At 34.6% G+C, this 26427-nt stretch overlaps 1 protein-coding gene across 4 annotated transcripts in view; it reads right to left on the bottom strand.

Annotated features, from left to right (window-relative positions):
- The window catches only part of KHDRBS2 (KH RNA binding domain containing, signal transduction associated 2), a 696964-nt gene that overhangs the window by 533564 nt on the left and 136973 nt on the right, over nt 1-26427 (bottom strand). For all 4 annotated transcript variants that reach the window (XR_005218033.1, XR_005218034.1, XM_037844105.1 and 1 more), the window contains exon 2: nt 22758-22885. Coding sequence is in view for 2 of the 4 variants with exons in the window: in XM_037844105.1 (XP_037700033.1) it covers nt 22758-22885 (128 nt within the window). In the remaining 2 variants the exon portion in view is untranslated. The remainder of the gene's footprint in view (nt 1-22757; nt 22886-26427) is intronic.

The following is a 26427-nucleotide window of genomic DNA, read 5'->3' as shown; positions in this document are numbered from 1 at the left end:
AATTGCTTTGGAATGACATAATATTTCGTTTGAGTGAAATATCTCCTATTTACAGTGCAACATCTATGATGTAGTGGTTTTTCTCTCTCTTTTCCCTTCCTAACTTATCCTTTCACACTCTGGGAGTTGTGCCCCCTCACATGCACTGCTTTGGGTTCTTGGATTCAATTTTGCATTATTTTTTCCATTCCATTTACACACATATTCTCCCTTCATTTTCCATCCCTGCAAGTCAACAAAGGATCCTCAAATGTGATTCGGTAGTTAGCTGGTGAAGAAATAAAACCACTGCCTGTTTCTTCAGTGTCTCTGTCTACGAAATGCACATTTGTCCCCTAAAAGATTTGCATTTCCCCCCCTTTAGAGATTCGAAGAATTTGGATATGGCCCAAAGTGAAGTAAGCAAGTTTGTCTTCTTCCTCTTCTCAGAAACTTCCTTGAATCTACCAAAACACAGCAGCATGCTTATTAAGCTACTATTCTCTTATTTTATAAATTACATTATCGATAAATATTTTAAAGGGAGAGAAAGAGAAAACACCCCATTTCCCATAAGTCATTGGGTACTGCTTAATTTTTATTTGTTCAGTTCCTACGGGGTTCTTCTTTTCTTTCTTTCCTTCCTTTTCTTGTATTTCATTTTTTTTTTCTTTTTTCTATCTAGAGAGATTGCAACAGTGACTCTCTCAGAACACCATACAAGAAGCTGCTAGTCAAACGCCCTTTACAGTAATGTTTCAAAGAGTGATGCAATATCAAAGAAAAGTCAAATGATTTCTAAAACCCTAGGAAATACCAACATATCTGTCAGGGTACCCTGAACAGAATGATAAATGTAACCATTAAACCACTTACACTACCTTGTTAAGAAGGAGTGTGTATGTGTGTGATAATGCTGATAACATTATCTTTTCTCTTTCCACCATGAGTTCTTGGCTCTTCCGAACACTTGGTATTGTTGCCCGAGGAGGTCAGATAACCAGTGACTAAGTAATTAATTTTAGCATTAAAAAGCCTGCATATGCAAGGATAACAGGAAGTCTTATAAGTGCTATCTACTTTGGATCTAACAGCAAATCAACAAGGACACTTTCCACAGAATGTAGAAAAAAATGTTAAATGTTCCAAAGTAAGCACAATGGAAGGATAAGTACTTTTCATGGCAAATGGGGTTAAGATACATTTTATGTTAATATTTACAAAGCAGATTGACTTCATACATTGACTTTGGAAATTAATAAAAACTTGCTTGTAACCGGAATAACTTTGGTCATATTTTTTAACTGATTACAGCCCACAGCCAAATAAAACCAAAATCATGATGTCTGCTTTATAATAAAGTGTGTTCTATTCTTTCTTCATAGACCTAACCTTGAGTCCTTAACTATTTATCAATGAAAGGAACAAGGCACATGATATAGACATAAATTAGCTAATCTCTCTAGATATTTGCTGACTGCCAACTATGAGCTAGGCATGAAGTATAAAGTGGTAGAAGAGAGCCAGCCTTAAGAAACTCATGAATCTTGGAGACAAGATACTGGGTACATGAACAGAAAATTGTAATGCAACCTGGTAAATACGATGATATAAGCAAGCACAGGGTCCAAACAACAAATAAAAACAGAAAGAACTCCCCTACCCGACTCCACTCCCTGAAAAAGAAACATTCAGAATTCCCTCACTCGCACTCAAATTGTTTATAACGTCTAAGCAACAACGTAACAACGGACTCTGGTATTTGCTTATAATCTCTGGGGAAGTCTATCCCTTTACAGTGCCTTTTTCATACTCTTCCTCCTGTACATATTATTTCCTAAATATCCTCTGGGTCCTCTGGGCAGTTTTTTCTAACTCCCAAGTCTAGGAGAGCAGCTGTCTACAGGCATACCTCAGAGATATTGCAGGTTCAGTTCCAGACCACTGCAATAAAGCAAATATTGCAATAAAGAGAGTCACATGATTTTTGGGAGTTTCCCAGTGTATATAAAAGTTATGTTTACACTAGACTGTCGTCTATTAAGTGTGCAATAACATCATGTCTAAGAAAACAATGTATATACCTTAATTTAAAAATACTTTATTTCTAAAAACTGCTAACCATCATCTGAGCCTTCAGCAAGTCATAATCTTTTTACTAGTGGAGAGTCTTGCCTCAATGTTGATGGTTGCTAACTAACTGATCAGGGTGGTGGTTGCTGCAGGTTGGGATGATTGTGGCAATTTCTTTAAATAAGACAATACAGTTTGCTACATTGACTGACTCCTCCCTTTCACGAAGGATTTCTCTGTAGCCTGCAATGCTGTTTGATATCATTTTACCCACAGTGGAAGTTCTTTCAAAATTGGACTCAGTCTTCTCAAAACCTGCTGTTGCTTTATCAACTCAGTTTATGTAATACTCGAAATCCTTTGTTGTCAATTCAACAATGCTTACAGCATCTGTTCTAGTTTGCTAATGCTGCTGGAATACAAAACATCAGAAATGGATTGGCTTTTATAAAAGGGGGTTTATTTGGTTACACAGTTACAGTCTTAAGGCCATAAAGTGTCCAAGGTAACGCATCAACTGTTGCTGACAGGGCAGCGCAGGAATGAGACACAGACACAAAGTTAAGAATTAAGGGAGCAGGAGGCCCACTGCATCTCGTGCTAAGTGGACAATAATGCATCTTTGCTCCAGTTATTTATTTCAGAAGATCAGGGAGTATATGCTAAATGTCCCCAGGCTCGGGAAAGCCCACCAGATACCTATGTTTACATCCTGTTGAGTATCAGAAGGAACAATCTAGGTTTAGGACAATGGTAAACGTTGTTGTCATAGTCACAAGACACATATCTTTACAGGGCGGGCCTGCACGGCGCTCCATGCAGGCCTGTGGCTTAGCGTTCTAAGCCACCACCCCAGATATGGCTCACGCAACATGGAAGACTCGGTTTCCCACAATCAACAATCGTGTACCTTCACCGTAGTATGGCCAATGGTGTCCGGAAAACCTCTTAGCTGGGAAGGCACGTGGCTGGCGTCTGCTCTGGAGTTCTGGTTTCAAAATGGCTTTCTCCCAGGACATTCTTCTCTAGGCTGCAGCTTCTCTCCAAAATGTCACTCTCAGTTGCTCTTGGGGCATTTGTCCTCTCTTAGCTTATCCAGAGCAAAAGTCTGCTTTCAAAGGCTATCTCCAAAATGTCTCTATAAACTGCAGCTCCTCTTTCAGCTCCTGTGTGTCCCTCTTGGCTGTAGCAAGCTCTCTCCTATCTGAGCTTATACAGTGCTCTAGTAAACTAATCAAGGCCCATGCTGAATGGGAGGGGCTGCACCTCCACGGAAATTATCCAATCAGAGTCATCGCCCACAGTTGGGTGAGTTACATCTCCATGGAAATTCTCAAAGAATTATAATCTAATCAACGCTAATACATCTGCCCATACAACATTACATCAAAGATAATGGCGTCTGGGGGGACTTAATACATTCAAACTGGCACAGCATCTTAATCAGGAGTAGATTCCATCTCAAGAAAACACTTCGCTCATCCATAAGAAGCAATTCCTCATCCATTTTATTATGAGATTGCAGTGATATAGTCAAAGCTTCAGGCTCCACTTATAATTCTAGTTCTCGTGCTATTTCCATCACATGTGCAGTTATATCCACCATTGAAGTCGAAGCCCTTTCAGAACCATCCATGAAGTTTGGAATCAACTTCTTCCAAACCCCAGTCAATGCTGATATTTTCATCTCTTCTCATGAATCATGAATGTTCTTAATGGCATCTAGACTGGTGAACCCTTTCTAGAAGGTTTTCAATTTACTTTTCCCAGACCGATCAGAATCACTATGGCAGCTATATCCTTATGAAGATTCTTGCTTTCACTTGAACACTTAGATGCCATTGTAGGGTTATTAATTGCCCTAATTTCAATATTGTTATGTCTCAGGGACTAGGGATGCCTGAGGAGAGGGAAAAAAGATGGGGAATAGCTAGTTGATGGCGCAGTCAGAACACACACAGCATTTATCGATTTAAGTTTGCCATTATATAGGCAAAGTTCATGGAGCCCCAAATTACAATAGTAACATCAAAGGTTACTGATCACAGATCACCATACAGATATAATAATAATCAAAAAGTTTGAAATATTGCAGGGATTACAAAAATGTGACACAGAGACATGAAATGAGAATATGCTGTTGGAAACATGGCTGCAACAGACTTGCTGGATGCAGGGTTGCCACAAACTTTTAATTTGTAAAAACAGTATCTATGAAGTACAAAAAAGTGACCCACAATAAAATGAGGTATGCCTGTATGTGCTCACAAACTATCCTGTAGCTCACCTCTCAAGGTACTTCCACATTGTATTGTTGTGGTCTGTTTCTTACCTACTTCCCAAGCTAAAATTTCTTCCAAGAAGTGAGCATGTAAAAAAAAAAAGAGTACTACTACTGATATTTTAGTAGCCTAGCATAGTGCATGACACAAGAAATCTGTTAGCAAATATTTATTAAATAAACTCATGTAGAATACATATGAGGATTAATTGGGATAATACAAGCAAAGCACTTAGCATAGAGACTGGCAATTTATAAAAACACACTAAATATTAGTTTTTGAAAGTCAAGTATAAGATGGTACAGTGTGTACGAACTTACTAATTAAGTCTCAGAGAAAAAAGAAAATAAAAGTCCCAGTTAATGGTATAACAAAAAACGGTATAGTGTAAAGTTTCCTATAGTAATGTAAGAGTACCTATCAACAGGCAGTTTCATCCCATTTTCATCTAGGCTTGTGTGGTTAGACAAAGTTGTGCTCCAACCCCTTATATCTAATACATACCAGCAGTGGGGTGGTGAGCAAGCCATTTAACCCAACCAAACTCAATTCTTTTTCATGTGTAAACTGAGGTTCTAACGTCTACATCATAAATGCAATAGGGATTAAATGAGATAACAAATGTAGAGCACTCAGCCCTGTGGCTAGCCCATAGTAGATCCTGAATCCACACCAATCTCCTTCACTTTCTCACTTTAAATCCATGCTGAATAGCAAAAACAGAACAGCACTAGGGAAGTTTTTCAAAGTCACTCAGCCAAGTGGAAATATTACATTCAATCCAGACATACTGGGCTGGATGGTCCATTCACTGCCACATTTTCCAGTTTCATCATTTGGGGGAATAAATGGCTCTTTTCAGTAATAGCCCTTAGAAAGTTTGCTGCCACCATGTGGTTGGTGGCATTTGATGCAGGGATCACGTTTAGACTACTGAAAAAAAATTTTTTTCCAAGAAATTATAGCATTTATTGGGAGCTTGCTTACCATGATCTAGAAGATGTGTTAAATGCTTGACATGCGTTATCTCATTTAAGTAAAAAAAGAAATAAAAGAAAAGAAAGTTCTGTGAGACTGGCACTATTTCTATCATTTATACATGGGCACTGATCACTGACTAGGGCAGACCAGTAAAGGGCCTAACACCATGCACCCAGTAAGTGGTAGGGTAGAATGTGAATTACGAGCAGCCCCATTTCAGGGCTCAAATAACAAACCATGATGCCCTTTCCTTCTAAATGGTATTCTACTACAATTAAAATCTGAACTATTTAGGGAAATATTTAGTCCAAATGGACAACTTTTAAAGCACCTAAATAATACTGGTTCTTTCCTATTCATGTTTGGATATTTTGCTTCAGTGTGTTAAGTCGTTTGTCCCACAAGTAGTTGGTGATTCCTTTAGAGGCTACGGCTGTGTCATAGAATTCCTTATATTCTCAGAACACAGTGAATATATATAAAGAAGACATTAAATAAATGTGTTAACAATTTTTAACTTACAGTCCTGGAAACAGCTGACAGATATTTATCTGGTTCTTGCATCAGTTAATAAGCCAAAGATAATAATTCTTTATAATTCACTATTGATCTTAATTTGATGTCAATTCTCCCAGGAGAATCTTTCTATCAGCTTCACTTTTTAACTTTCTTTCTTACCCAGGGATTTTATCTGCATCTTTTGTTTAAGGTAGAAGGGTGGGGGATTAGAGGATGAATGTGGACTTTGGATTCAGAAACCCAAAATCCTAGTTTAGCTGCATACTGTTGACATGACCCTGAGATATTTTATTAATTTCCCTTCAGCTTAGTTTCCTCATCTCTAAATTGGATATGAGAATTTATGTGCCATAACTTCTGCCATCAATTGATACTAATCTCCTGTGCTTCTTCTATACTGAAAATGGATTGAATTCTCATCTTCAAAAAAATGCCCATCTGTTTCTGCGCTTCAAAACCAAAGTCCCAGAATTAATCTTCCCTTTCTGGGAATATTCCTGAAATGTTGCTTCTTTGAAAATATATTAAACAATAAGGTTTTTTCTATATTTAAGATATTCCTCTTCAGAGACGTATAGGGCTTCCTTTAAAATTTATCATAAGTTTCAAGAAGAAAAATTTCTAAGGACCTAGAAGAGTAGAATTCAATCTTCTCCAGTCCTGCATAATCCAAGATGGACAATGACATCTCTTGGAGATATAGCTTAACTAAACAAATACTGACAGAAGCGGCAGCAGGATACCTAAGTTGCTGGGTGGTGTACAGTCGTGGAGTCCCTATCGACACAAGAAGAAAGATGGCACACGCACTCATGCACGTGCACACACACACACACACACACACACACACACACATACACAACTGCAAGTAACTCTGCATAACCAAGAAACCAAGAAATGCCAGTAGACAGCCTATTTTAAAGAATCAGCATTGGTGTATAAGTTCAAATAAAGATGGTGTGCAGCACATAAAGCAAACAGGCAGTTTCTGCACAAATATATAAATTATGCAGCAAATATTAAGTATATGGGTTAAAATGGAAAGTAGAGAGGTAAAATATATACAACAGTAGACAGCAGTAATTTTAAATATGTGGTCTAAAGTCAGATTGCATGTGTTTGAGGCCTACATCCATATCTCGATAGCTTCGTGACTAGGAAATATATTTTACTTCCCTATGCGTTAGTGTCCCCATCTGTTAAATGGGATTATTAATAGTACTTATCACGTGGGATTTATGTAAGGCTTAATTGAGATAATACAAGTAAAGCCATTAGTACAGTGACTAGCACTTAGTAAGAATTCAGTATATGTTAGTTCTTCTACATATTATAAATGGGGTTAAATATCTTGCTTTAGAAAACACATTATTTTACTTACTTAATAATCCACTGACTCTCAAGAAATAAAAGATATAAAGAAGATATATATACATATATATACAAACTTCTTAGTGAGACATACAACTGTACATTTCATCTACCAGGTTATTTTAAAAAGATGAAGTTGTAGAATCTGTGTAGGAAACTGTCTTAAATATTAGAGATTCTGAAGGAAGATCCATATTCAAAGCTTTGTCATCTACTCGCTCCATGGAGAAGTCGGGCATACATGGGGCCAGGTTTCTCTGTGGCTGTCATTCACACAATCATTACACCTCAGAAAACACTGAGAAGTAACTTGTGCATGACAAGCAACCTCACAGAACATAATTCAGATCTAAAATAAACAAATCAACATCTTCAGCCTGCTCCCTGGCTCTTTAAATTGCAATATTTATATTTCATGAATACAGCAGGTTAAAGATAGGGAGCTCGGAACCCAACTAATGGCATCAGGGCTTTGACACCAGTGAGTCCCCCTGGTGTATATGTGAATGAAGGGCTTGGAGGGGAAACCCTGGATTTTGAAACATTATTTCACAGTTTATAGCTTGCTCAATGGGATCAACATTAGACTTCAAAATTTAAAGTCATATCTAAAGGATTAGTTTTGCTCTCTTCCAAGACTTAAATTCATTACCATAAACTATGAATGAATTGAGTCTTAGGGAATAACCTGCTTAGTGTTTTAAAGAGAACATGCTGAGAGTCAAATTGCAATTCCAAAATTGCTTGTACAATTCTAATGCAGAGCAAATTATTAAATTCCTTAATGAGTGTTTATTGTAAAATAAAATCTGACTTGTAATAAGGAAAAAAATATGGGCATAGAGTAACATTTTTAGATTCCATGAATATTTCATCTCAAGTAGCAAACTAACTATTTTTGTACTGCAGTATTGATGGATATTTTGGAAAAAAGCTTAATGGCCCTTGAAAAGATACGAGGTTGTAGCCTTTATATTGTTAATGCCATTTCAATTTTTTTAATCTGTTTTTTTTTTTCAGAAATAATCACAGCAATTATTATCAGTATTTGTAACTGTCAAAAATAGATTCTGACTTTTCTTTCAAAATCAAAGAATTATAATGAAGCACAATGTATTACCTTTTAAAAGAGTAGGAATTTAAAGAGAAATAATAATATAAATAGTCATTCCAATACTTAATTTAGTTGATATTCTTTTAAAACATGGGTAGAGAATAACAAGAGATGATACCAAAGCTTTTCTACTGGGGCTATGCTTACACATGGTGGGGTGGGATATGAGAGTAGCCACGGAGAGACCCTCTGAGCTCTACTCAGTGCCACTGCTTTATTTGTTCACAAAACCAAATGAAGACTCTTCTTTTGTGTTTATAAAAATGTGTGGCATAAAGCATATGCAGTTCTCCTGAATCAGGAGTATAGGCTGTTTCTACCCCCTGAAGTCCTCCATTCTGACTTCACCTAAAGTATTAATAGTATGATCTTAAAGATACCAATATCAGTCATTTCTCACAGGTTTCCTGCTATTGTATCATCTCACATCACAAAATAGGGACTTTCTTAAGTATACTGAGTATCAGAGTCCTAGGTATTTGGTTTTATTTTTTCCACTAACAGAAGCTCTTTTATCACTGGGTTAAATCATCTGGTAGCATAATGACCTAATTTCTTCCTGTACAAGACAAACTGGAGGATGCCAAACAGGGTAGTGATGGCTCATAATGAGAGGCTACAAAGAAATATATCCTAGAAGACTTTGGCACAAGCCAAGTGCCAGACCAGGGAAGACAGGCACAGTGGTAGAAGTGCCCGTGCTCCTGAAATATGACAGCTCCCAGTGTCATTGGGATTCTGCTTGCGTTCTCTCTTGACATCTGTCTCTTCCATATTTTCCCTTTGCCTTATTTCATCTATTTCATTACATACTAACTGAAAAGTGAAAAGAAGCAAAGGAGAACATAAAACCCTGAAATTATTTCACCAAAGTGGTTATATAGGTCTTCCAGCTAGACTTCAAGAATATGTCATTTTAATTAAATATACACATGTATGCGTGCACACACACACACACACACAAAGTAGGCCCTGGTTTTTAGACTATATGTTGAGAAAAGATGAATGTTCTGAATTACATACCCTCTCAATTTTGCTCACTTCCTCTGTGTGGGAGGAGATCATATCTTAGAATCCCTTCAACTTCTCCTATCTATCTTAGAGTTAAGAAGTGGAGGAGGAAGAAAAACAGAATGACGAGTTCAGAGATCAAGTTGTAAAAAAGATCATGGAAACAACAAAGACAAGTAGAGTACTACAGAAAACGCTGCGAAGCAGAATGTCAACTGACGGAACACTGTATAACCAAGTACTAGAATATATGTCTTCATTTTATTCAGATTTTGATTATACAACCACACCTAAAACTTTCAGTTTTCAGGGTTACTCACGCCACAAATATATCAAAAGATAAAAGTGATCAATAGCAGGATTCGAGGAAGGGAGGGTGGGACTATTCAAATCGAACAAGAAGTGTGATGGAGATTAGATCTAATCTTGAAGGCAGTGAAGAAACACTGGGCAATCTTACGAAGGAGAATAACATTAATTAAAAATACTCACTAAAGTTCCTTTGTGAAAAATATATCAGAAGAAGAAAGACTGAATCCTGCAAAAAAAAAAAAAATAACAGCCAGAAGGTTATGGCAGAAATATATGTCAACAATGATGGTAGCCTGAAAGATTTCTCCAGGGGAACTAGAGAAATGTGAACGAGTTTTAGCTGTTTTTGGCTGATAAGGATGGACAGGATTGGTGATTTTTAAGTCAAAGCAAGAGTCAAAGTTCACAGCTGGGTTTCTGTTTGTGCAACCAGGGAGATAATGTGCCATTCACTGAAATAGGGGCAAAAGAGGAAAAACAGACTCCAGGGGAAAGTAATTAATTTAGTTTTGATCTTACTGAGTTTGAGTTGCCTTAAGGGTATCAAGGTGAAGATGTCAACAAAGTTATTGGACACACAAAGACACATGAGATAAAGAAAGAGATACGGGAAGAGGAAACAGATTTGGAGTTACTGGCAAATACATGGGTCTGAAGATCACGGCAGTAGATCAGAAGGCCAGGGAAATGTATACGGCAAGATAAGGGATTAGGCTGTAGTTTGTAAGGCTGCTGGGTTTGACTCCACTCCTCTGACACTGTGCTGGATATAGCAATGCATGCATACATAATTTCATTCAATTCTATTAAGTTATAGTTCTTTAATGCACAAATGCTGTTCCTATCGTCTAAAACAATTTCTCTCATATAGTTGTTTTTAAAATGCCCAGTACCAGCTATTCCCGGTTCTATCTTCTACAGTTTACAAAAATACAGTTCACATAAGTCATTTGCAAGTCGGAAGAAAATGAGAGGAAAAAAGTGAGTGTTTATGCATAATCTCTCCATTTTGGTGAAAATGGAACACTCTATCCCACTGGTACACATTGGTGAGGGGTGAGGGGAATCCTATCATAACTTCAGAGTTCATAATGGGCTCATTCTTTTCCTTCACACACTAGTGAAATAGGTTGCAGCAATTTATCTAGTTAGACAACATGTCGTTTGGAAGCAGAATTTTGTATGTTAATTTAATGCATTTCACCATGCATTTCCCAAGGTGTGTTCAGAAATAATTCTCCATATACTAAAAAATACAATGATCTTAGCAATACAATCTATCCATTCATACCTGATAGTTCAGGTGCAGAATTACTGTGTGTAAAGAAGCTTTTAATAATATCAAACCATCTGTGATGCAAATATAAAACAATAAACATGTGAAAAATGGTTCCCAAAGTTCTACTAAACAATGTGCTTTCCTTTGTGTTTTGTGGTACATACTATTCATCAACCAAGAAGTTGTATATTCATAGTCAATTCCAGAGAAAATTTTTGAAGACTACATTAAATCTTACAATAAAACATTTCTATGACTAGTTCATCAGACTTAATCTAAAGCAAGATGGAATAATAAAATACATTATCAAAGGTCTGCAATAAAGGCAACTGCATGATTAGTAGTAAACTATAAAATCAAAAACAATTTCAAGACTTTGAAATCTGACCTCAACAGCTAATCAAAACTACTGAAAATGTCATTACATTTGAGTTTGATTTTTTTATGTGATAAAAGTTGAAATGTGTATTGGCCACTCCAGAAATTAAATTTTCCTCACTAAAACTTTATCTTATCATATAAATTCTGTTTTTAATCTGACAGTATTCTAATTTTAATAAAAATTAGACAGAGGGTAAAAAGGAAATATTCCTCTAAGCTTTTTTCTGAGATTCTACTGCTAAAGACATAAAACAAAATAGGTGTTGCTAAATTTTTCTGGCACAGAGTTACTCTTCTAAAAAGTTAATTATTATAGCCTTTTATTATGCCATGAAATTAATAATTTTCTATTAAATATAACATTTATTATAAAAGAAGAAAATAAAGATAAAGTAAGCTAAGTTCTTATGGGATGACTTCTAATTTCATATTACATAGCTAAACAAAGGAAAATTTTCATTGGCAGAAATGATAATGTAGAATTTTGTGGAGCTTTAATGTTTGTTGGGCAGTATTGGATATCCAATTAACTGTGAAACACACAGTTTCACTCTCATTTGGTAAGGACATGTAATTTAAAATATTGTATGATCTAACTTATACAAAACATCAAGCAGCAAACTTTATAATGACAGATGGTAGTTTATTGGTTACCACGGGCAGAAGAGGGGGGAGGTTTATAGAGTGTATTAGTTAGGGTTCTCTGGGGAAACAGAATCAATGAGAGATATCTATGAATATAAGATTTATGAAAGTGACTCATGCAACTGTGGGTATGCACAAGTCCAAATTCCGTAGGGCAGTCAGCAAACTGGCAGCTCCAATGAAGATGTTCAATGAACTCCTCAGGAAATGAATCGGCAACTTCAACGAACTCCTGAGGAAATGAACCGGGATCTTTGATGAACCTGTTCAACAAACTCCTCAGGAAACAAACTGGCAACTTTGACGAAATCCTTAGGAAACGCTTTGCTGGGCAGCCGAAAAAGAAGTGAAGGTCCTCTGTCTGTCTTGCTTAAGTCTTCAACTGATTGATAGGATTAAATCCAGGGAACTGCATTCTCTCATTGTGGAAGACATGCCCTTCGTTGAGTCATTAGTCACAGCTGCAGCCAACTGACTGATGATTTAATAAACCAGTCTGTTGGCTTATTAACCAGCCACAAATGTCCTCGCAGCAATTTAGGCCAGTGCTTGCTTGACTACACAGCTGGGTACTATCACCTGGCCAAGTTGACACATGAACCTAACCATCACATAGAGTAATGGGTGAGGTGTTTCTTTTTGAGGTGAAGAAAAAGTAAGCAGTAGTAGATAATTGTATACTTAAAAGTGGTTTAAATGAGAAATTTTGAGTTGTATATTTGTTACTACAATAAAAAGTTTTTTAAAACTTCAACTAGCACCTGGCACTAAAATCAGCAGCATCAAACTCTACCTCTGGGTTGTCTCTTTAGATGAGAACATAGGAGATAAGCAAAATATACTGTTGGGGTATGTACCAATACAGTTTCAAACAAAATGGTAAATAACAATGAGAAATAAAGGCCTAATACACAAAAATATTATAATAATAACATGGTTTATATGACCTTTGATTTATTTCATAATTTAATATTATATACAGGGTATTTATTTTCTAATTTGTGACACTTCACATACCTCAATTAGCTTCAGTCAACTACCCACCATTTGAACAAGGAGGTGAGGTATAGATGAACAATGCTTCAGAATTGTACAGTATTTAAATATCAATGACATTTAGCTTGCAAATAAACATTACAGACCTTGAAGATGACATTTATGCCTAAGCTTTTCCTCTTTTCTTCAATTCTGATTCATTATAAAATATCTTTGTGACCCTGAGCACCTTAATTATCTATGCTTCAATTTCCTCCATATAGTACTTATTCCCCAGAGACACTGTGTCGATTAAATCAGATAATGTAAATCACAGAAAAAAGACCTTGATACACAGTAAGTAGTCAATGAAAAGTAATAACTTTTATTATCATTAATATAATTGTTAGCCCCTTTATCCATTTTATCCATATTTGGATTGTCTTAATTGTTCTCTCTTTCAGGAATCGAGTTACAGAACTCTTAGAGAAATAATTCTAACTATCTGTTTCATCACATACCACAGTGCCTGGCAAAGATGGGACACTCCCCCCCAAAAAGGGTGATAATAAATGAAAACCCAGAAGACACTCAGAGTTACTTAGAGTTTACATTTATGCAAACTTACACTGTGTCCTGACACCATGCCAAGAACATACATATATTCTTCTGAAGAAACCTCATGACATGTGTGATGGTTAGGTTCATGTGTCAACTTGGCCAGGTGATGATACACTGTTGTCTGGTCAAGCAAGCATTGGCCTAACTGCTTCTGCAAGGACATTTCATGAACTTAAATCATCAGTAAGTTGATTGCATCTATGGCTGATTACATCTACAATCAACTAAAGGGAGTGTCTTTCACAATAAGAAAGGTTTAATCCAATCAGTTAAAGACTTTAAACCAAGAAGTTATGATTTCAGCAGTCAGAAGAGAGAATATTTATCTCTACTTCAGCCAGCCAGCCTCTCTTGGGGAATTCATCCGAAACCTTCATCAGAGTTGCCAGCTTACAGCATGCCCTACGGAATTTGGACTTCTGCATCCCCACAGTTGCATGAGACACTTTCATAAAATCTTGTATTTTCAGATATCTCCTGTTGGTTCTGTTTCCCTAGAGAACCTTGACTATACAACATGTTATTATACTCGTCTTACAGATGAAAAACGCTGGAGATAAAGGTGTTCATGGAATTTTCCAATGGTTGTAGTTGAATGATGATAGAGCCAAGGCTGACATCCAGTTCTAGCTCATTCATAATTTTACTATGTCCCCATTATACTATACTATTCATCACCCTCTTTATCATCCCAACATATCCTTACACACTTCTTTCCAGAAACAGATAAAGAACAAAGAGGCCAGATTTATTCTGCAGAATAAAGTCTACAGATAAAGAGGACAGATATGAAAATTATCAGATAATAAATATATCCACATAGAATAAGTTTTCTCTACTGAAGGACATGACAGTAAGAGAGCTCACCCCTCTGCTCCTCTCAACCCTTTCTCTCCCATGCCACATTTTCCAAGTAATCATCTACTTTTTTTTTCCATATCCTTGCTTCCTTTTCATACCTTAGCTTCTAAAGTTTAAGGGTAATTGTTAAAAAACAATCTGATTTCAGATTTTAATGCAAACAAAGTAACAGGACCAAAAGCTTCTGGATCCACACTGGGGTAGGATCAAATTAGGTCAACTGCTTACATCTCCCACAGGACTTCATGAGGGCAGTAACAGTATCTCTTTCATTATCCTATTACTGAGCTGAATACCAAGTGACTGCCACATAGATACAGTAAGTATCTCTTTGAATAACAGAATGATTGGATTGGAATTAATATTCAGTGTAATGATGTGCAGGTCTTGTAAGCTCTCATGTAAAAGGTCAAATAATGTTCGATGTACTGCACTTACTAAAAATGGATAATTATACAATAAATCCATAATATGATATTCAGTAATGAGTTGAAAGTGATTCCCCGGTTAACCTTTTAACTCAATTTTAATTAGAAAATTTCATTTAGCAAAATAACTGAATACTGAGGCATTTGAATTGAGTAACATTTTCACTGTAATTGCCTTAGTTTTGTATTTTGACTTTCTCTTCTAACATTATAGTAGCACTGAGGCTTCAATGAGAACAGTGATGCTGTAGTCTCTTTCAGAGGACCTGTGACATCCCTACTGCAACTGTAATAGGCTTGTTCTGGATCCACACTACATTAACTGTGTTTCCTCCAGCAAGAGTGTCTTTCAGAATTAAATATTATTCAATATATATTCAGCAAATATTAATAGACTACTATTGTTCTAGGTGACTGAGATCTGTGACTGATTAAAAAAGAGAAAGGAGCTAGACATTTTACAGTTTACGTTCTAGTGTGGGCAGATGATAAATATAAAAAATATGCAGATTACAACCTATATTGAGAAGTGATATATGCTATGGAAAAAAAGGAAAAGAAGGACAGGACTTGGGTAGGGACAGATAAAGGATTCTGTACTAAATAATCGTTCCAAACTAGACCTCATTAAGAAGGTGATATTTAAACAAGATTTCAAAGAGGTAGTTAGCATCATATGGAAGAGATATATTCTGAGCAAAAGCTCCAAGACAGGGCACACCTGGAGAGTATTAGGGCAGCTAACAGGCCAAGGTAGCTACACAAAATGAACAAACAGGAGACTTAGGAGATGAGGTCAGAATGATAAAGGTGGTCAGGCCATGAAGGGCCTTGTAGGCAACTGTAAGCTCCTGCCATTTACTCTGAACTACTGTGGAGCATTTTGAAGCAACTAATGAAATAATCTGATTTATATTTTTAAGGTTGGATACAGATGCTTCATTGAGAACAGACTCTAAAGGGGCATGTGAAGAAGCAGGTATAACAGTTAAGGGAAAATGGCAACAACCCTGGTAAGAGAAGATGATGACTTAGGTGAGGGGAATATAGGCCAGGGAAATATCAGTGGAGGTAATGAGTGCTGACTGCTTGCCAATGCATTTTGAAGGTAAGACTAGCAGGTTTGCCTGGTAGGCTAGATAGGCTGTGTTAGAGAAAAAGAGCAGTCAAGGAGGAATCCAAGATTCCTGGACTGACCAAGAAAAATGACAGAGTTGTCACCAATTGAGATGGGGCAGACTGTAAGTGAAGGAGGTGTGAGGTATGAAGAATGCCAGTTGAATCTGCATTGTCTAGACATCCATTTGGTGATGTCAAGTAGGTCAATCCGCATTTAGGTCTAGGGAGAGAGGTCTTGGCTAGAACAAAATGTGAGGATCATGAGCCTATATATATACAAAGCCACGTCTTTGGTTCAACTGCCGTTGGTAGAGAGACAAGTTCCATGGGCCAAGTCCATGGTCCAACATTAAGAAGTGGTATGGAAGAAGATACTCCAGCAAAGAGGCTGAGAAAGGAAAACCAGGTTTGTAACAGGAGATAAAAATAAACTGTGGTGTACTGGCAGCCAAATGAAGACCATTTATCAATGGATGGTTCTGGAATAACATAGTTCAAGTGTGTTTTCTAATTACTGTGGAAGGCAAAACCAGGACAACGGCAAATTATAGGGATAAAGATCAAAGTGTAATATAAGAAAAACAAAATAAACAGTAATGTCTACACAATATTAGATCCAAGTGTTTTATAATGCAGTGAGTTATCTTTTAAACACTAGAGGTAGTCAATAAACAGGGTGATGAGCATTAAAATATCATGGAAGTATCTCCTGATTTGGGTAGAAGATTAGACCATATAACCCATGAGGTACACTCCAACTAATGAGTCAATTATTTCTACTTTACATAACACCGAAGGAGAGAGACATCTGCTTTTCCATCTGTGGACTTTTGCAAACTTAGTGGTTTTGTGTATAAAATTATCTCAATGCCTCTCGATATGAAAGAAGGTGAATTATACAATGGTTTAGTGCAAAGAATGGAGGCTTTCCTGTACAGACCTGGGTTCAAATGTTGACTCTAACAGCAATACATCGTGTGGCTTTAGGAAAGTTCTTAAGTTTTAAACCTCAGTTTCTTCATCAGCACCTTTATATGGTTCTTGAGGGAAGAAAAAAATTAGTTTCACTGTGTTTTATGTAGAGTAGATGCTCACAAAAAAATCCTAATTCCCTAAGTGTGAGACCTTAGATTTAAGGACTATTTTATGATGTTTTAAAGTTAATTGTTCCTCTTAGTTTAAGACGTGTGATAACTGCCTGTTGGTATTATTTGTTTATCGTTCAATTAGGAAAACTGGGTCCATTATAAATATATATTTTTAAAAACGTGTTACGTGTTCCAAAAACTTTAAAAATATTCAATCCAGTTTGTCATTTGCCTTCTGATTTTGGAAATTATCATAATTTTGCTCATGTCTAAGTTTTGGTTTTATGTTGTAAAGTATTTTAATCATTTATTTACAGTTTCTGCAATTTCCATGTTTCTTAGCAATATTTTCCCTCAACTATTATGACATAAGAAATACTCAGAATTTATTGTAGTACTTTTTTGTTTACATTTAATCTTAGATCCAGTTAGAATTTATGTTGGTGTAAAAGATGTTGGAAAACTAGCTTTCCTTTTTTCCCCTCCAGATGCCTCAATAGTCAACTCTCCAGCAAGTACTGAATAAATAATTTCTCTACACTGATTTTATATATCTATTTATCACATAGTATATGCTCCTGTTTATTTTATGATGAAAACTGGTTTACTAATGCTTTATTTGACCAAAATATTCAGTAAATTTGTTTAAATATCTTCAAATACTAAATAAGTCTTGCATTCCTGTAATAAACTACATTTGATTATAACTTATTATGGCCATAAAGTCCTATGTAAATACATCTGATAATATCTTAAAGTTGTTGTATTGATATGCATAATTGAGATTAGTGTTCTAGAGTTTTATTTTCATGATATCTTTGTAAAACTCATATTTTAAAGGAAATAGTTAATTTATAAAATGGTATACCTCTAATGTATTACACAAATTCTTTTAACAATGATTTACATTTGAAAAAGTAAATAAAAATAACTCACAATATTTCTACCTGAATTGAATACATTTCTTTGAAAAGAAGGCCATAGGTTCTATCTTAATAGAAGTAAAAATAATCCCTTATCTAGATGTTTGCAGGGGGAAAAATACTGGCAAATAATTTTATTTCCTTTAGCAGAAAATTTGTCTGCTAATCTCAAGAAATATAATGCTTCAAATTTATATTAAATACAAAATGAAAACAAAATATTTAAAATGCATGGGATGCATTGATTAAAAGAAAGTCACCTGAAAACACAAGTACTACAGATACTACCATTGCAAATTTCTAAATATTGCTAGAAATATGGTTATTTCAAGTGCCACTTTTGTGGGGAGAATGAGGTCTACAAGCACTTCAGAATTTTTTTCCCCACCTAGGAAATGTGAATCTGTCACATTATTTTCCCAACTGAGATTTAATGTCACAGCAAGAGACTAGGGAACTGATGTGAAATGGATGAAACTGAAACCATAAAGTCCACTAAGTTCTCTTTTCCATTTCTTCCAGAAAAATAAAAAGCTATACTATGTTATGGTCTCTGTCCAGTAACAATAAAACTGGTTTAAATTGAGCTACAGAGTGGCTACTGGGAAAACCACATTTGCTTAGAAAAAATAGAGGGCTGTGTCCAAGATCGTACATGTTATGTTTGGCTTTGAAATGTGGTCATAGTTTTCACATTTTGTAACTATGAGTCTCTATTAAATATTCTTAAATGATCTGAAAATTACTTAGAAAGTCAGAAAAACAATATTCATCAAGGATTTGGATTTCACTATTTCAACTTGACAAGTATAAAAGAAACAAAAGCTCCATGGGAGGACACGCCAGGTTGCATATGGGATAAGGAGATCACTTCCACCCTAACACAGAAGGCCTCTCTCTCTGAGACTGAGCAGATTAAGAAGAAATACAGAGCAAGTGAGATACTTCTGGACATATTTTCTAACTTTAATATTCTGCATTAATCTACATAAGGAATTGATTTGAAAAGCAGCACAAGGGAACAAGGCTGTGTTTGATGTTAAAAGGGGCCAAATGTGGGGCAGATTTACACTCCTGGCAATACATTACTTTAAAAAGTTGGCAGTAACTTAGTGGAGAAATAAAAACTGGGCCTTGGGGCAAATTTAATTGAAGAAAAGGTCTGAAGTATTTCAGAGGATTCTGAAGGCAACATCAAAAACATATTTTTAAAAGGCATCGAGAGAACTGAATTGCCTGGGTGGACAAAGAGGTACAGATACCACCATGCTAGCACAAAAGTGCTTTTCTGATCCTCTAATGCTCTCTCCATTTACCCAGGCTTATGATGGACAATCCTTTTTCATGTTCAGCAACAACAAAACATAAGACAGCTTCAGCTACTTATGGATATCTTCATTTCTAAGGCTCTAGAAGGCACTTGTTTGTTGCTGTACAAGAAAATATAGAATTGTTCTCATTCCTCCCAGGATGAATACTGGTTTCATTAATATAAAATGCATACCGCAGTTACACTTCTGTTCCTTTTTTTTTTTTTTTTTTGGTATGTACCAGCTTTTCATGTCAACACTAAATCAGGATGCAATCTTTTTGAAGACATTTTAAACAGCAGCTAAACTCAATATGCATAATTCCAACACTACACACAAATCAATACAAGAAGCCATGACCAAGTTTTCATATACACAGGCAATAATAGTGAGTTATGACAACTGCTTCCCTGATAGAGACTCTAAGAGGTTTCTGAGTAAAATATGCTTGCCAGTTGGAGATGTTAAAATGCGGGGAAAAAAATCGTGCCTCAGATTTTGAGAGGAAAGATCTAACAATAGATGTGGTGCATAGTTCTCCAGGATCTTCTGCATGTATCTCTTAGCAGTACAGAGGAACATAGTGACTACTAAGAATTCTTGCACTGATTCTAAAGCATTTACAAATGGAAACAATAATATACAATGTCTCTTTCTTTACTAATCTTGCCACAAATATATAATGAAAACAAACAGGAAAAACTGTGCACTAAAATAATGTAATAAATATGGTATACTTTCACAGAATTAATTATCTATCACTAGAGCTAGATAAATCACTCTTAATGTTTTAATGGTATTCCCATAGTTCCCATACTTTAAAATCTTAAACTTCTTTCAATTCCTTGTAGTATTCAGCTAAGTCAGCAAATTAACTTGAAATTGGAGACTAATCAAAACAAAATTTATCCAAAAAAGGTCATGAACTAAAGTTGTGATAAGGTCATTTCCCCAAGAATTTCCATATTCATTTATTGCCCATTTTCTGAGAGGAGCGTCTCATCAAGATGTTAATTACTGATTCAAACAGACAGAAGCATCAAGGAGAGGGGTGGCTCAGAGAAAAAGTTGTAAAAAGCAAGTTCTTCTCCTGTATGCCCCCCATGAGGGATAAATCACTGTTTTACTATAGAAGATCAAATTTTAAATCCATAAATATTGTTATGGTCTGCTCAAGAGCTCACAGTGTCACACCATACTACATATATTACTGTTCATGGTTGTACATCAAATATGCTCAAGTCTAGTGATTATAATTTTAACACAAGCCCACTGATTTATTTTGTGGGAAGTGGGCAATAATCATTCAGCAGTAAATAATCACTTTTGTAATAAAATATGGTTGCATGTTAAAAAGTTGATTATAATTTTATAATTATAATATAAAAACAATCAAGAACCAAAATATGTCAGCTTGATAGATGATTCTGGACTGTTTCTCAGTATTTCCTCATTTTTCTCTAGAGCTCTTTTATGTGTGAAAATTAAATGTATGAAATGAACATCTCTTTAAAAATTAAATTAAAGGGGTGTGGCATTCCATTCATCTATTTTCTAAGAAATGGTAAGTTTTCTCAAGTATGAATCGTTATTTGACATTATTCCATAAAACAATAGACTAATCATTATGAGATATACTTTTCACATTCTTCCACATTTTACATTAAAAAGTAATTCAAATATATGAACAAGATCAGCCAAGTTAAAAATATAATGTTCACAAAAGATGAAGAATCTACAATACCAGCAATATCACTAAAGATGGAGAAACCATGTAACAAAGATATGACCTTGAGCAATTCATATAATCTCCCAATTACCTCATCTGTAAAATAAGACGGTTTCCAAGAGAAGTCTCAGCTTATGCATTCTATGATTCTAAAAATTCTAAAATGTGAAACAATTTGCTTATGATCCATGTGATATGTAGTTTACTACAATAAGAATGGGTAGTTATGTTATTTGATGATCTTCATATAAATTATTAAATTAAACCTCACATAAAACATTCGATATCACAAAATATTATCTACTCCAGTTTCAATATTCAGCATTATGAATTAAATATAGAATCCTGTAATGATCAGCATAAACCACTCATACTTGAAGTGCCGTCTACAGATGCCTTCTATACCTTGCCAACTTAATTTGGTCAGCGACCACAGAGCTACATTTTATTTTAGAAGCAGATATCAAGTCTATCATTGGCTTTCTGTACCCAAAGAAGAGACAAGTGTTATTCAGAGAAAAGAGTAGCAAATTAGACCATATTTAAATATCTATATGAATTAAAAAAAGAATCTTCTAAACTAGACTATAATTGGTTAATTAATAGAGTTCTTTGTAAAGGACACACTTTTGTTAATCTTCCATCAAATTTCTACTGTATTTCATCACTATACAAATAATTCATGTACATTTACATTGCTTTCCAGTTTAATATTAACAAAATATTATGAAGTTAATTGAATAAAGCTTAATTTAAAAATATGTACCTATCAAATACAAATTTCTTGCAATAGAGTAAGTCTACCTTGAAAACAAAAAACCTAACTTCTATGCACAAGGAAGCTCATGTGAAAATTAAACTTCATGGTTCAGTGGGCTGCAACAGTTTTCTCTCTATTTGAAATAATTATAAACACAATACTCTATTTAATTATATTTACTGAAATTTATCATGTTGTAAGAAAACTGGTAAAGTACAGCATCTATTTCTCTAATCTTTACTAGGATAGTAACATGGCCTTTGCTTCAGAGTCCATCTTCTGAAAGTAAATTATCAGTTTGAATCTTTGTGTTTCCATTTGTAGCTTCTATCAACTGTTTGGGGGGAAAAACTCATTTTACCCATTGGAATTTATGAAAATTACTGAATGGATATAAGCCATTGAATGTTATATTTTATAACCAATGCTCCTAGTGATACAAATCTCATATCATAACAATGCCTGGTGAAAAGGTAGTTTAAAGAGAGACGTTACTACATTAAGAAAAATATCACAATTATTTTTATAAATCAAAGTCTGGATACAGAAGACTAGAATTGGTAATCCAAGAGTCTAATAGAGACTATGTTGCTTTCCTGAATATAATAATTCCCTGCTGACTCGCTAATAATTTATATTTAGTATCCTTCATTCTACTCCCTTTTATAATTAGTATATGCATTTTAACACGAACCAAAGCATAATCAGGTAGGTGTGCATATTTGGACAAATTGGTGAATCATTTATACGTTAAATAAGTGCTTAAAATATCTAATTATGCTTCTCCCATTCACATTACAAAATGTTATAGCCTTCAGTTGAAAATTACCCTCTCGATACTTTCAAAGTTTTCCTTCCCCATTAGAGTATGACAAGTCTTTGTGTATATGTATATAATGAAGCAAAGCATTAAATAAAAGGCATTAAATAAAATAACATCTCATTTTTATCATTTTTGTTTCTAACTTTATGAGAATAAAGAATATAGTAAAATACCTTTGGATACTGTTTGACAGGAATCAATACCCTTTCTGAGAGCTTTATGTTTTTGTTGCTGATGACATCAAGATATTTCTTTTCTTCATCGTCCTTTTTTCCATCAGAACCTTGAAATTTTTCAATTTCTGCAAAAAAAAATCACAAGAAAAAACTAAGTAAAACGAAAAAAGAAATCATCATCATAATGCTGATTGTTCTTACTAATAACTCCCCGTCTAAAATGAGATTTTAAAGAATTTTGATAAAAGGACTGAAACAGGATCTTTTTAACAGCTATAAGAACATTGTACTGTATGTAAGATAGCCTTTGTCAACTAAAACTAAAATGTGATCATTGAATAACTGTGTCATCCGTGAAACAAATCATGCATTTAATTAATTTTTTAAATCTTCAAATAAAATACAAGAGGGAATATTCTGTGACTATTTAAAATATGTAAGAAAACATAACTTCTTAGGACGAATGATTAGAACAAAATATGTATTAAGGTTATATATTTTTTTACCTTTACTGGGAATTATTTTTCAGAAAATAAAAATAATTAGAAATAGTAACCATCTAATCATTTACAGCAAAGTAGTAAACAGAAATACCATAATTTATATTTTAACATAATTTAAAGGCAATTAGAAAGGAGTCATAGAAAAGTCATATAAAAGATTAAATCTTGTAAATGCAATCATTCACATTCATCAACATAAAATGATCTGTTAAGATTTTTTGAGAGGAACTATTAATTTTGTCCCATGAAAATGTTCCTTAAATTGGATAGTTTTTGAGCAAATGTACACTACTTGTCCACTCTTTCATTTTTAAATGAATTTATTCAACACAGATTTTTTTAACCTCTACTACTATGTAAACCTAATTTCTTAGGCATCACAGGTAAAACAAAAAACAAGAAAGCATCTCTGCTTTCATGGCATCTAAATTCTGGTATAGAAAATGAGCAATTAGAAAACGAATACATATACATACATATTTATGTGTGGGGATGGAGAGTAAATACAATTAAACTATTAAAAATACACAGGAGAGTAGGCTCAAGGGGTAGGGCTATTAGTTTAGATTTATAGGGTGATATTTGAGCAGAGACCTTAGAAAATCTAGAAGCAGAGTTTTACAGCCTGATGGAGAAATAAGCTTGACTTACTCTTGGGAGAGCAAGAAGCAAGAAAGTCTGTGTGACTGAAGAAGAGCTAGTACAAAAAGAGGTTGGGAAGGTGTAACAGATCATGTAAGACCTTCCAGGTTAAGGGACATTTTGTCTTTTATATTGTGACTGTAATGGGAAGCCACTGGACAGTTTTAAGTGGGAGAAAGGGGGAAGTCATATCAGATTTTTATTTTTAAAGACAACATCAGCTGTAATATGGCAAACTGATCACAGCAGAAGGCATGCAAACAAGGAAACCAACTTATATTTGTCTAGTCAAGAAATGAAGCTGATTTGGACTAATAAAGTAGAGATGGAGAAGGTGAGAAGAATGTGTAACTGTAGTCATTTCATGGAATTCACAATGTAAAGTCAATGTTTGGAAGAATTTTTGAAAAGTTCATTTTACTAATTTCCTTTATATTTATTGGCAAGTTGTTATTACTATCAAATAACTTGCAAATATCTCTTATCTGTGTTTTGACAATTATACTGATTGAAACATACCTAATGAAGATCAGAATGTGACAGTTTTTTCAGTATTGTTATGGATGGCATATAAAGATTTCTGTTTCTCTTACTTTGGAGTACAGAGAAGGTGATGATAGTTATTAATTATGGAAGTTCTTAATTTATATTAATTGAAATTGCATGTCGAAACAATTATTTTTTAAAGGTCAGACTACTTCCAAAGCTAACAAGAATATGTTTCATATAAATCATTTGTTCTTGGTTGTTTTATTTTTATGTAACATCTTTCCCAAAATGATTTCACAAAGCTCACAGAAAATCCTAATAATATTCCAGGTAGTTAATTTTTTTTTTTTAATCTTCATTTTATTGAGATATATTCACATACCACGCAGTCATACAAAACAAATTGTACATTCGATTGTTCACAGTACCATTACATAGTTGTACATTCATCACCTAAATCAATCCCTGACACCCTCATTAGCACACACACAAAAATAACAAGAATAATAATTAAAGTGAAAAAGAGCAATTAAAGTAAAAAAGAACACTGGGTACCTTTGTCTGTTTGTTTGTTTGTTTGTTTCCTTCCCCTATTTTTCTACTCATCCATCCATAAACTAGACAAAGTGGAGTGTGGTCCTTATGGTTTTCCCAATCCCACTGTCACTCCTCATAAGCTACATTTTTATACAATTGTCTTCGAGATTCATGGGTTCTGGGTTGTAGTTTGATAGTTTCAGGTATCCACCACCAGCTACCCCAATTCTTTAGAACCTAAAAAGGGTTGTCTAAAGTGTGCGTAAGAGTGCCCACCAGAGTGACCTCTCGGCTCCTTTTGGAATCTCTCTGCCACTGAAGCTTATTTCATTTCCTTTCACATCCCCCTTTTGGTCAAGAAGATGTTCTCCGTCCCACGATGCCGGGTCTACATTCCTCCCTTATTTCACAATTAATGTAAGCTCTTTGTGGGACATTAGAAGATATTCATAAAATGAAAGACAATCATAATATTATCAGCCAATAATAATCACTGAACCCTTTTTATACAAGCATCAAGTTTTTTTAATATTGTTTATAATATTCTCTATTTAAATTTGTCTTCCATATTATTGGGAAAATATGTATAATCTATTAGGAAAGTTATAACTTGGGTATGAAAAAATTTAACTACATACATTTCAGTGATTTCTATTCCCTCTTCAATATTTATTAATGCATATATTCACTCCAAAATTTATAATAACATTTACTGACTGCATTTAGGTGGCTTTCACTAAAGTACTAGGATTATGTAGAGATTACAGCAAAGCAAACCTTTGGTCAAGCCTGAGTTTACCTTGCACCACTTTACCAAGAGGTTTAGGTAAGATGGAAGTTAGAGATTGATGGCAGTTCGGAGGAAATTTTTCATTCAGGTTGCTTCATTTCTTCCCCATTTTCCTTGAGGTCATATAACTTTCTTAATTTTGCTTTCTCTAGGGTGTTTTCTTTTTTACAGCTTTTTCTATTGCATGGTTAATTCATTACTTTTCTTTATTTCATATTTATTGCTAACAATACTTAATGCTATGAATTTTCCTTGGAAACCATTTTTAGCTCTTTCCCGTAGGTTATCTTTTTATTGTAATTTCTTATAGAAATCCTACAATTTCATTTTTTTATTCTATAAGAATTTTTAATAGAATTTTCAAAAATTTTCAGTTTGGAGAACCTACCTTTTATTTGTTATTAATTTCTTTTTGAATTGCATTGTTGTATTATTTCTATATTTTGTAATTCAAATGGGTTTTCTTTGTGGCTAAATATATGGCCATTAGTCATGATTATCCCATGAAAAGATGTATATTCTCTACAATTCTGGTGAACACTTAGACATAACTTGTGGGATTTTTTTTTTTCTCCCTATGGGATTCATCTTGGAATGAAAGATGTGTATGAGAATTTCTTTGAAATAGTTACATAATACAGGAGTTTTGGTTCATAAATTAGATGCAACTTAATTTGATGACACTCTGCTATTTTACTCTACAAAA

This window comes from Choloepus didactylus, chromosome 7, assembly GCF_015220235.1.
Source record: "Choloepus didactylus isolate mChoDid1 chromosome 7, mChoDid1.pri, whole genome shotgun sequence".
NCBI classification, from domain to species: domain Eukaryota; kingdom Metazoa; phylum Chordata; class Mammalia; order Pilosa; family Megalonychidae; genus Choloepus; species Choloepus didactylus.
The sequence above is the reverse complement of the archived record's forward strand: the minus strand, read 5'-3'. Positions and strand labels throughout refer to the sequence as shown.